Source organism: Mytilus californianus, unplaced genomic scaffold (genome assembly GCF_021869535.1).
Source record: "Mytilus californianus isolate M0D057914Y unplaced genomic scaffold, xbMytCali1.0.p SCAF_3, whole genome shotgun sequence".
NCBI classification, from domain to species: Eukaryota; Metazoa; Mollusca; class Bivalvia; order Mytilida; family Mytilidae; genus Mytilus; species Mytilus californianus.
The window spans coordinates 46,356,047-46,369,957 of NW_026262679.1; the positions used below are offsets into that span (position 1 = coordinate 46,356,047).

At 33.9% G+C, this 13,911-nt stretch overlaps 1 protein-coding gene across 3 annotated transcripts in view; it reads left to right on the top strand.

Moving 5' to 3' along the window:
* LOC127734694 (antiviral innate immune response receptor RIG-I-like) overlaps window positions 1-13,911 on the top strand; it is a 161,064-nt gene that overhangs the window by 99,244 nt on the left and 47,909 nt on the right. The window contains exons 1-2 of one of the 3 annotated variants that reach the window (XM_052244686.1): window positions 6,344-6,916; window positions 8,431-8,529. The exons of the other annotated variants lie outside the window; for them this stretch is intronic. Of the exons in view, the coding sequence (XP_052100646.1) occupies window positions 6,355-6,916; window positions 8,431-8,529 (661 nt within the window). The 5' untranslated portion in view covers window positions 6,344-6,354. Of the gene's footprint in view, window positions 1-6,343; window positions 6,917-8,430; window positions 8,530-13,911 lie in introns of those variants that run through there. 3 annotated transcript variants of the gene reach the window in all.

Here is a 13,911-nt window from a genome sequence, read left to right on the forward strand (position 1 = left end):
GACTTTAGCGGGCCCCTCTATTGTCATCGGCAGTCAGTTCCCCCCCCCCCCCCCCTTTATAAAAAGTTCTGGATCCGCAACTGGCTACTACGAAAGGATCTAAGTGCCACCCTCCCCCGAGGACATGGGAGATGATCTCCCGAATGACATTAATCATTATTGACTAACCATTTAAAAGCCTGCAATTTGCCGTCTGAAATTTAAATTAATCAGATATATAATCCGGCTGTAGTATCAAGTCACCGAAGTGCTGGTCCGAGATTACTCTCACTTCCAACCGCTGTTTTACAAGTCACAAAACAAGCTGGGCCCACGGGCGTTGGACGTCAGAGTAATTTCCGTCGGGCACAAGTCAAATCGGCACCTGGTCAAATCGGGACCTATAGAAAAAATTCGGCATTCGATAATATTTGATATAATATATGAAGCCATTACCAAACCAAGTGCCGATTTCCTTTTGACTACTAGTAGATAAATCTGAGACATCTCGGACTACTGAAGTGCATGAAAAAATAAGCAAATGAGTCAATTTATACTTACCTGTACGACTAGCATTCTATTTCGTTCTGTTATATTAAAATGATAACAAATTGCGGCGTAATGGCCAAAGAAGTGTCTTTCTTCCCTCCCCTTGCAACCATGTCCACTTCACGAATTTTAAATAGAATGTTAACATGACGTCATGTGGGTGGGATTTACCACAATTAGCGCAGAAAAATAGTGCATATGCTTACAGTATTAAACACTAGAACAACTAATAAATAAGAGAATATTAAAAGGGTTATCTTTTTTCATTACTTTTCAAGAATATCGGGTAGATGTATTCTTATGAATTGATTCCTCGTCATGTTTACAGTCTCTGAATCTCTACGCATGATGGCAAATCACATTTACGTCATATCATCCCTGACGTCATTAAATAAAGTGTTGGGAGGAAAACAACAACACGGTTTTTTGTTGTTGTTTTATTTTTTGCATTACACAAAATTATGCTATGGAAGTTATCATCGTGAACGAAAAACAAGAAAATAAACAAAGTATTCACGTTTTCAGCTTCACATTCAAGAGTCTTTTTTATAGTATTCCAAAAACGGTTTTAGGATCATTTACAAGACACATTCTTGGTGTACTCAAAATTTCGAATTTCGTTCATGTATAGAAATATTCGGAAAACCGTATCAAACAGAACTTGTAGGATTACAGCATTTGGATATTTTGCGATGTCTGCACTCCTACAGTGTGGATGCCAGTATCCAGCTTTTTCGGGATGCCAGCATCCCAATAAAACGGGATGCCAGCATCCCAAAATAATGGGATGCCAACATTCCAATATAATGGAATTCCAGCATCCAAAAAAAGAAAATATAGAACATGCAGTAGCAGCATATAGCTTCAAAATATAAAAATAAAATATATGCAAAACTAGCATCCTAGTAATAGTAAGACGCCCCAGTACACTATTATTTTAACAACAGCATCTACATCAAATTTTAATGCTAGAAGCATACAAAATCAAACAGATAGCATACGTACTATAAAAAGATGCCACATTATACAAAATATGAGAGCAATTAAAAAATTGAGAACATATTTTGACCAATTATTCAAATTTAGCATCTTTTCATTGAAATATGCTATTTCCTAGTTATTTCACCACGGAAAGTATGAAAAAACTGTACATGAGAATTTGAAATTTTAGTTGAGAACCCATTTTGTTTATTTATTAGTTTACATATTTTGGTATTCTTTTATTTGTATATTTTTGAATTTTTTGCGATTATTTTCGCGATTTTCTAAATTAATTGGTGTACCTTTCTAAGAAATTATTCAAGTTTCGCATATTTGCGTCATATTTCTACTCTCAAAAATGGGCTGGTTTACAGTATTTATTATATACACTTAACGTCATCATTGGTAGTAAGGAAGATTTATCCGTAACTTCACAGCCAGCAGAAAGATGAACAATTCAAAATAATTTTCTAGATATTTTGATGCATTGGTATTCAATTAAGGGGAAGTAACTCGTAATTCAGAGGAACTGAATGAATTGGTAAGCAGCCACATTGCAAAGAATGAAAAAAACACATGAACAGTTTAAAACTACCGACAAAAGAGTTCGAAGAACTTCCCAAGAAGAAACTTCTAGGAAATGATGACACTTAAGAATCTAATTTACATTCATGGCAGTAGACAACAAAACCGACCGGACAGGCACTGAAGCTATTGCACTTAGTCTAAGGCAGTGTATTCGATATGAACATCTGCCTGTAAACAATTAAACAGTGCCAAGCAGTGTGACGACGAGGAAGTTACTTCTTGGATTACACGGTTAAAGTGTATACTAGATTAAGGAATCTGAAGACTGGCATCGTCAACTATACAAAGAGATGAATTCCATGCTAAACGCCTGCCTTGTTGTAGAAAACCTTTTTTTAAAAGGAAGCAAATGATATAAAAGCACACAAAGAAAGTGCAACATAAAAAAACTAAAGTATTATATATAGAAAAAGCAAATTAAGAGTTACTTGATGTTCTAGTATAGGTAGTCAATTGAATTATGGACAATATAGCGGAACTCTATCACAAAACAACAACCACCCAACTAGAGACAAGTAAACAGTCAACAGAGCAATCCAGTTGTTTGTGGGCAAGAACGTCATATACAGTTGGGTTCCGTTTTAGATGTGACGACTTACGACAAGCATTCGCAGAAAGGTCGAAAGAACACTTATTATCGACCATTCAAAAGAAAACTTTCGACAATGGAATAATGGATAACATATTGAAAATCTTATTTATTTGAAAATCTCAGGTAAGTGCTTGTTGAACTGTAATGGCTACCACCAAGACACCTGTAAAATCCAACAACATTAACAAAAATGTAATGCTAGTTGTACCTGATAGCTGATATAGCCAACACATAACCTTGATCGTAACTAACATTGTGAACAACATGTACTGGAATTTGCAATATATAGCCTTTACAATACCTTGTTTAATATATGAACTTTAAATGGTTAACAATTTAGAAATATGCAACAGAATAATTTACATCCTTCTGAATACAACTACTGGAGTAAGTGTTTACAATGACAAGGACGTACCGTACAAAAAAAAATGTATTGTCAAATAAACAACTTTTATTGAGAGTACATGGAAATTGGTACAGAACCAATGCTTATGATTTAAAACTTAAAGGATAATGGGATGCTTACATTCTAACAGTACAACCAGAACCATTATAATACCACCAAAGGCCATCATTTGGGAAGTCCAAACAGTCACAATTAAGGGACTTAACCATACTACTGAGGAAGATCTGAAACTGTTTAAAGAAGTGGATACTAGTATATACATCAAAGGGAATTCTCATAGTTGTTTTGTCTTTTCGCCTTCTCTCTTTTTTGACATGGCGTTGTCAGTTTCTCTAAACTTATTAGTTTTTAATGTCCCCTAGTTGTCTTTCCCCTTTGCTCATAGATTGAAATGAAGAATAAAACAACTAATATGGCAGTGTGCATATTCTGGAGACCATGATTTAGGACACATCAACAGTGTCAAACATTGGATAAATCTACTTGATGAGAGTCCTTTAAACAGAGTTATAGAACAATTCCACCTTCAGAAAAGAGAAAAGAATTTCAACTGGCCTATACCAACAATCCGGAAGACAAGGTACACGCTGATGCATCTGACAGGAGATGCTGTCCTCAGAATGTACAAGGCAAAATTCAATAGCAGACATTGTCTAAAAGTAATCAATGTGAAAGGTTCAACCGGACGCATTGTGATATATTCATTCGGACCTGACACTATGGCTTACTAAAAGATTCATGTCAGTTCGTTTGTATTCGCCTACAAATCAAACACGATAGCACAGGACATTCATTCTACATGATGATGTTTGAACGTAACCCTAGGTGGTTGACCGTTATGGAATATCTGTTTTACAGATGACGACGGATATGTTTCAAGTCGTAACCAAAATCCCATCCTCTTTTCCTGGAATGTGACCTACCAAATTAGACTTATTACCGAGTTTGTACTTACATTAGTAACACGACCGGTGTCATATGTGGAGCATGATTTGCCAACTCTTCCGGAGCCCCTGAAATAACCCCTGTTTTTTTTGTGGGGGTTTGTGTTTCTCAGTCTTTAGTTTTCTATGTTGTGTTTGTTATTCGTCGTTTTTTCGGTTTTGTTTGCTATGGTATTGTCAGCTTGTTTTCGACTTTGAATGTCCCTTTGATATCTTTTGCCTCTCTAATATGTTACCGATAAATTAAACGTTATACTAATGAGAAATGAACTGAAAACATATATCATAGTTTTGAAGGGACACGCGAATTGGCAATAGCATCTATAACGTAGACCAGAGCGCAATATATGACAATAGAATAAGAGAAAAGAGTGCACGTAGAAGATAGAGTGCTGGTGAAGATTGTTAGCTTTGAGGTGAAACATACGTTGTAAGAAAGATGGGAGCATGACCCCTATTCAGTTATTTGCTAACCCAATAGTCACGGTCAGGAAGGATAATGGACAGGCACGACCCGTAAAGTCCTGCTACAAACATAGTTTCGCAGAAAAACACCAGAACATTTTCCAAGGAAAACGAAACCAAGAATAGGATATAGACCTGCCAATATGACACAATAACTTAGATTTCAAGGAAGATTCATATCGGGATTAAAGGATCAGCCCGGGAACCAGTATTGTTGGTGATTCCCCTAATACTAAACAGATTTTGTTTCGTCTTCGACGAATGTTTCTTAATGCGGGAAATAGCCAGTAAAATCCATAACTTATTTATAAAAAACTTGACATTTTAAGGGGTAGGAGACCGGAATGTTTCATACCTTGCATACAGATGCACCAAGTTTTCGGCTGTCTTTTGACCAATGTCTTTGACCTTATTTTCATGGTTCATTTCAATTGGTCAATGTAATGCGTTTGGTGTTAAGTCCATTTCTCAGTTACAAAAAGCAGTAAAGTCAGCCATATTTGGTATATGAAATGACTGAATGATGTTCATGTCTTTCTGACAGGTTTGTCTTACCTTGACATTATATATCATCATATTCAAATTAAGGGTTGTGATATGTTATATATATTTTATTTCCTTGATACTTGCAACATAAATGTAATCATGATCAGTAAAGGAGGTGCGACATTTCAGCGTTTGCACTCTTGTTTCACCTTATCTTAATATTAAGAAGAAACCAGTGGAAATTTCGAGTATCACAGAGGTGTCGCATTGGTAGAGCAGAAAGGAAGCGATCTTCTAACGACTTTCCAGGAAAAATCATATGATGATATGATACGTATACAGACTCTGATGATCAATCATTTTAGCCACGCGGCTCTACCAGAGAATGGAGATCTCAACACAGATTCTGGTCTTGAAAATACGACATGTCCGCGCATAGTTTATTAGAAAGGAAGGTACAATGAATCACAAATATTTGTGTAGATTGTACTTTGATTGGTTTTAAATTGTTTGTTTGTTTATAAAATATTCACTGACAGGTTTCTATTGGATTAATTTACTGATATACAGAATAGAATAATATTTTAATAATGAGAGGTATGAAACTTGCTGTTTTATATTCATACTAAATTAAGGTGAGGACCTGAATTCTTGGATGGGAACACGTTTACTGTCTTTTCTTAGTATTGAGGACCAAGTGATGTATTTTTCCCTGTCAATCGATCATTCAAGTCACATGAATTACGTGGAGGGAAATCTCTTTAAAATCATTTATTTGATTGTGGTTAGCATCAAAACAAACATTTTGACATTAACAAAATCTAATAAGTTGCTCAATTTGTGGCTTTATACAGTCCCTTTTATATAACAATCCATACACAGCCAAACTCAATTAAGAAAATTGATAAAGGTTAAAGTTTATTGATTTTGTTTTTTCAAACGTACACGAAATTTGATGCTCGGAGGCAAAGCCGTTCGCACTAAATTTCATAGTATACACCTTCTATTATCTAACCGTCACTAATTTCCTGATTATGACTGTCAACTTCATATTACAGGTATATACAAAAATTAGTCATTAACAATGATCAATAAAAATGGGGTTGAAGTACGACGAACGTGTACACCTAACAAGATTTCTTCTTGCATATATAGTAGACTAATAACTTAAGAAATGAGAATATGTTGTAATCTAAACATAACTTTGATAAATGAATAATATAATGGAGGTCGAGATAAGGTAAGCTGTGTCAGTCAGACATGTACTGATATCGAATTGTCAATGAACCACACATATTAAAATATACCGAAAAAATCAATAAGTGTGACAAAAAAACCTATTTTTCAGATAGATATGTGCATCAATGGCAGTTGCATTATTGTCAAAAGATGTCGAAGTACATGCATCTGCTGTGATGGTGGTATTAGATACGTATCCACGCATGATGATAGCAGTAATCGACAACAACTGGCCTCCAAAGCAAGTACTTAAGTTGACACGAAATGATCAATCCTTTATGCAAAAAATAACACCATTACAGAGAAATATGATTTCGACACTAGACGTTACCGGATACAACAATCTCGACGTATCATGCATATACAACTTAATAAGACATTTCAAACTACTGCCCGTTCCAAATCAAGGATGGGGAAATAAACCGTTAAAAGGTGACACTAAAGAGGAAGATGATGTCGAAAGAATAAGAACATATCGCAACGATATTTTGCATCGACCTCGGTGTGGTTTGTCTGAACAAGACGGAAAACATTTTTTCCAAGAGAGTTGTGATATGGCAAAGTGTTTGGACATCGGTCTCGGTTCACCTATGAATGGTTTCGAAAGTCAAATCAAGGCTATACGATGCTTTAGTGTCGACAGGAAAAAATATATAGAAGCTCTTGAAAATTGTGCAGAATATCAAGGTAACCAAATATCACTTGTACATTTTTTTACAATCTAATTAAACTTTGTTGTTTCCATTTGCCCCTTTGTAGATTATAAATAGCTGCAATGTTATTATATACTTTTGCTCCAAAGAAGGGGTATGTGGGTATACTATTTTATGTCTGTCTGTCCTTTCGTTCGTTTGTGTATCTGTTAGTCCGTTTCTATGCCCTTATATAATGATCGAATATTCTCGAAAACATCAAATAAGCGCTTTCTATAATTTGGTTGAAAAGATTTTTCTTTTGAAGTCACATTACTGTAAATAAGATAAGGTGCTTTATAACACAAGATTTGAGCTTATCTGACGTCTCCCTTTGATTGCTGGATGTGCTTATTGCACAGAAAATTTTGCCAAAAGAGAAGAATGATAGACATTAATAATTTCCAAAAAAATCAGAATATTCAAGATATCTTACACATAGATTGAAAAATGTTTGCACTACGACATTCTCAATCTGTGGGATTTGAGAGGTAATGATTGTATTACCTTATGGTCTTTCTTAGAATGATCTTAAATATCAAGTGCGCTTTACAAAAATAAGCAATACATAGATTTCTTCATACCGGAAAATATTTTTGAATATTGCAATCGACAAATAATAAAAAAAAAAATGTTATTGCTATAAAGCTATGAACATTCACGGCCCTACATTATATCGATACCTGTGTTTTTTTATTAGCTTTTGTAGCTTTCAGTAACTACGAGTACTCTCAGATCTGTACTGTGTGTCTTAAGCGTTTGTGTTAGCTGTTTTTGTGCTATGTGTCGATCTGACGAGGATTAAGCCCTCTTCGAATTATTTTTATAAATTGGTCTCATTTTGTGCTGTAACACCACTGTCATAGGTTAGAAGGAGGGTTACGGGAGCCGGTAAACATGTTTAACCCCTCCACAATCTGTATGTGTTTTTCCGAAATCAGGAGCCTGTTATTCTGTGGTTTTCATTTGTTACTGTATATCATATTTGATTTTTGATAATACTTTTGTACATAAATCAAGCCGTTACTTTTCTTGCCTGAATTGTTTAACATTTATCATGTCATATCTGGAAAATTAAAAAGGATGCATAAAAGCTGAGGAGGGACAAGATTAACATTAATAATATTTCAGTTCAAACTTTCACGACAATAATCTAATTTGTAATATAAGCGAAAATTACAGTTAGAATATGTTACTTTTGTTGACTAGTATATTACAAACGCAAGAGTCATTTAGCAATGTCGTCCTGGTATCTGTTGATAAAATAATGGTTTTTTTTTAAATGACTGAAAATCCTAGACGGTATATATCAAGCAAAATGGTGCAGAAACATTTTCAACAGTGTTGTGCGGAGCATTATTCAACTGAGCAATTTGTGTATTTCATCCCAAATGAGCAAAACTACAAAGATGCAATAAATAGCTCATATTGATTGAAAAGGACTACTTCAGAAATAAAATATAAAATATAATTAATATATACATATATACATTTTTTCTTTAAATTTAGCACGGCTACAGAAAACACAAGACACACCAAACGTTGATCTCTATTATGGAAATGATATTATGATGAAATTTGGTAGTACAGATAATCAAGACGCAAGTGGTATGTATATCGTACCTGGTTAGATATGACTATCTATTGAACCATTGTTGCCTTCATTTGATTGTTCGGACAAGGTCAACGTTCATCCGTAACGCTGACTTATTATGTTATTTTACAATAGACATTTAAATGCACGGGGTTGTCAAAGGGCTGTCAACACAAAAAGCCCACAAATAATTCAAAAACATATTTTAGGAGTAAACCTTGTGTTTTGATAAGCATCGAATTCTTAATCATTATTACTAGCATGTTTCTTAAGTTCTGAATGACAAACGTATATTCATGTGTTTGCGTAAAATGATTGTTATCGATAATCGATAACAAGCAGATTAAAGGTTAATGGATCGGTATAATTAAAAAAAGAAAGAAAAAAAAAGGTAACTTTTTTCGATGATAAGATTTTCCATCTATTTTTTGGGACTTTTTTGGAGACACATTGATAACAAATTCGTTTTTCTCACCTTTGGTATAAACATGAAAAAGGACCATGATAATTTTCCATCGTTAGATACACATTAAATCCGTATAAAGAACGACATATAACTAGGTTGTCAAGTTGTTCGACTAAATAACTTTCTAACCACTATTCGTTCCAGAGTCAAATATGGCCTGCATTAAAAGTGTGACGAGGTATATTCAAATGGCGGTGTCAATCAGATGTGGTTTCTAAAATATTCTAACGATCTACTACAAAAACTTCAATCACGAATAAATCTTTAAAATCTTGCAGTAATATCAAAATTGAGATTTTCCCAAAATTAACATTACCACTCCCTCAATGCTTAATTGAACAATCAACTTATTAATCAGAGAATTTCTACAAATCTTAGAAAAACAGATAAACATTCCTTGTTTTAAATCATGAAAAATATGACTTTGTGAAGAATCATACTGATTCCAACAACAATTAAAATGAAATCATTAAGATGCCGGACGTTTTGATCGAAAACATATTTGTTGAGTACGGTTGGATAATATTTCAATAGACAGTCGGTATTCAGATGAGTACAAAATATGCACCACTACTATCCGTTTTATTTTTGTATTCATATGAAGCAGAATTAGTACAGAAACTTTCTCAAAGACAAAAAGAAAAAAAGCATCTTGCAAAGATCTTTAATTTCACTTTCAGATAAATGATGATGTTTCCTCATCCCATAGTTCACATTTCAATGATTGCTTACATCTTATATATCCTAGTAAACTTGATATTAAGTATACTACCAAAAGTAGAAGGGTTGATCTTTTCCCCGATATTGATTTAGATGGACGCCTTCAAACTAGAATGTATGACAAACGTGATGATTTCCAATTGTGAATCTCCGATTTCTTGGCAGTGACATACCCTCTGTTCCATTGTATAGCGTTTATATATATCAGTTAATACGTTACGCTCGTGCATATTCACAATATACGAATTAACAGAGACATGTTCCTAACACAAAAGCTGCTCAAACAGAGTTTTGCTGAAGAAGTACTTTATCGACATAACATACGTTTTACGGTCACCATCACGAATTGGTTGGCCGATACGATGTGTCGGTGTCTCAACTCAATATCGACATGTTTTCGCGGTCTTAGGTATTGAGATACTAGTAAAGAGATCTGTTAAATCGGCGATTGTGTCCTATTCCCGATTGTGACATTTTGACTGAGTGTGAACTAGTATTGCGGGTGATGCAAGCATAGCAAGAGACACCTACCCAGTCGACGCATCCGGTCTCGCTCCCTTTCGAGTTCATGCGATTCCCTAAGGTTTTGTTTACGATATTTGAACATAAATAAACTACAGTCGCCGTAATTTATTCGGAGGAGATGGGTGTTGGCGGTTAGAGAAGTGATTTGTTCTATACAATACTTCGATAATTCCTGTCATCCAACTCATGTATTATCTGGTGCAATTTAATCTGACATTAATAACGCTTGCCAGATGCCTTGAAAATATATAAGCTTATAGGCCAAAGCATATAGGAGCGATCAACTAAGATGGAAAATTAATTGAACGACAAAAAGCAGAAATATAGGACAGATTAGGCTTTAACATATACGTATACTTAGTTGGATGACTGTATATTGCCTATTTTTTTCAACTGATCTGGCGGAGCTTTCGTTTTAATTTACATATGGAAAATCTATTTAAAGATGTGTGTGACAAAGATGATTGCCTTCTAATCATTATTATTGATTTTTAATCACTATTAAGTGTCACCAAACGGATATACAAAAGAACAGAGTGTACATGTATGATATGGGACGAATAAATTAGTGTATATTCTAACATACATTATTTATCAAATAACCACATACTAGCTCATGGGAGACGCCACTTGCAGAGACTAGTGCACATTTTATAATTCATATTTGTATAATTATAATATGGAAAATTCGTGTAAATACCCCAAAAACCAGCAGCTGATACTGATTGCTGTATACAGCTGGTGGTCAACAAATCTGAAAATGAATAATATAAATTATATTTCATCATTTCGTAACATAATACTGTATACGTTGACTGCAATGGCTCGGATGACTTTAAACAGCCTAAAATTGTGAGATTAAGAATGTTAGCTACTCTGTTTCAAAATAACAAGCCTATTAAAAGACTGTTATAAAATGATAGCATATAAATAAAGGGAAAAAAAAAGAGAAAAAAAACAAAGTGAAGGGTCCGTGTGCTTGTTGTCGAGACATAAGCCGTTGAAAATTTGACGGGAAATGATTCTAGATTATTCATACTTTTAACATTGTCCGCTTTTCTCTTTTAAAAACTATGACAAAAATAACAAGGCTTTTATAAGATTTTCAAATATGATATTTAAAACTATATGTAATAAAATTATGAAAAGAAAAGTAGGGGTTAGTGGGCAAAATTCTTTAATGGCAAAACATGGATAAAACCAGAGGATTCCGAAAATCTGGCAAAAAATAAAAAAATCAGCGAAGCGAACATCCTTAACATTAAAAGGGATTCATTAAAAAAATATATAAAAAAATAAATATTTACACCCATTCCTTTCTCACATAAAAAACAGCTTCTTTGATATTCTATTTGGACACATCTGCTATTTTGCGGGAAAATCATTCTTTATTCTAAAGAAAAAAAGTATATTAAAACGTTATAAAATAACAATATATGTATATGCATATTTTGCAACTGCCGTCATAGTTATACTTTCATATCCACACTTTCCAAAATTGACATTTCTAAACATCGTTTTTCAAGAAAATCAACGGCTGAGTTTCACTATTTACTTAACGAATACACAGACAGTGTTTAAATATTGTAATCGGATCAATGAGCATAACTGGACACTTCATGCATAATGCATGCATTACGATACAATTCCTTCTCCATGTACCTGCAAATTGATCTTGAATGTAAAACTGGACCCAAATCAACAAAGCAGGTGATGACGGTCAGGTGAACTACATCTAATACGCAAGCTTATTTGGTTCTATTTTACGATGATACAGTATTTAGAAAGTTCAAACCAACCCTCAATTGTTTAAATCCTTAAATATCGGGAATCAAAATCAAAAGCGTAAAGTATAAAAGTGATTCAACAATTCCCAGTCAGTTTTTTTTCCCTTATCCAAATATTTCTAAATACTCTACAGTCTTCCGAAATTTATAATTTAAAAAATTTTTGTGAACAGTTAAAATGGCTACAACAGATTAACTTTATACAAGAGAATAGGCATATGGATGAAATGAAACCTTTTTGCACGAATTTGGAAGTGTATAAACACTATGACAATCATGTAACAAAGACGGTCCAATGTTTTCGATTTCATTTTAAGCCATCATCATGTGTAATAGATTGGTAATGTTATATTTTTTGATGTGAGTACGATACTTTTTTCCAACAGAATAGCGACTTTTTTTTTAAATATGATAATTTTGTTAATGCTTTATTTCTCATAGAAATGCGATATTTTTTCTTTGAAAACAATTACGAAAATATTACACAATGCATTTCAAACCAACAAGAAGCATTTATTCACGACAGGTCAACTAGAATAGGCAAATTATGATTGCTGACGATGATATTTTGTACCCTACGTTAAAAGAAGGAGATGGGGTATGATTCCCATGGAGACAACTGTCAAACAGAGTTCAAATGACAAAAAAGCAATACACAACAAACGGTCTCACTTATGACAAAGCAATTAACGAAAAGCAGATATATCAAATACCTACCAACGACAACCACAGATTGACAGGCCCCCGCCTTGGGACAGGCACATACAGAAAATGGCGGGTTTATAACATGTTAATATTGAGGTTTTTTTTTATAAACAAACAGTTACACTAATTTAAAGAGATATAAATCGTTTTACGACGCCTTGCTCTTGTTGTCCTTGAAGATTAGCCATAATATTGATGACAATTCTCTCGATAAGTTAATCAATATAATGGAAAGAATTTCAGGAAATTTGTTGGTTTCAATGTGTACGGAAGACTCTAATTGGCAGTGTGATTCAAAACAATTTCAAAAGAAATACCAGAGACAACTCATTTTTGAGAAGCAGACTTTCCTAATCTTTACTGTCAATAAAATGTGTCTTACAGTTAGACTGCCAAATGCAAATTAACAAGCTTTAATCTCACTCATGCATAGCTAAGATACCTTGCCCAATTGGCTTAATCCTTGGTCCTGTTTAGTTTTATCAACTGTTTAACTTTTGTATTAGGTTTTGGATTTTTAAAAGATTTTGAATCGGGCATAACTGAAGCATTTATATTTGTCTAGTAAAATTTTGTAACTTTTGCAGTAAAATTGGCACTACGAACGGTTGAACTACCACTGGGTCGATAACTAAGATAGTGAAATGTTAGTGCCCGACGGAATCAACAGTTGAGTAGCAAGTTCTCTCTGTATTTGCATGCAAATACGGGTGTCGTTTGATTTAAATTTGTCGTCATAGAATAATTGGGAATCACCTAAAGTAAAAGAATGTATTGTTTTCATCCATACCTATGGTTCCTTGTCTCGGTTAACAACGGTCGAATAGGCGGGAGTTATACCTAGGTATAAAATATCAGGTTCAACCGACCGTTTTCTTCGGTGAAATGCCTATAGCAAGTCAGGAATATAAGTTGTTTTCCACTGGTTCCATTAGTAAATAACGTTTAATTTTTATAGACTTCCCTTTTTTGATTTTACATTGGAGTTAGGCATGTTTGGGATTTTAAATATTCCTTTACTTTTGATCTTTTTTGTTTTATCAGCTCTTCAACATTTGTATTATATTTTTGATTTTCAAATATTGTTCGCCTCGATCATCACTAAATTGACATTTATTGTCGAAATATGCATCAGGTGCAGTAAAATTGATCTATCAATGTTATTATTCTGATAGGGGAGTATTTCAATAGCT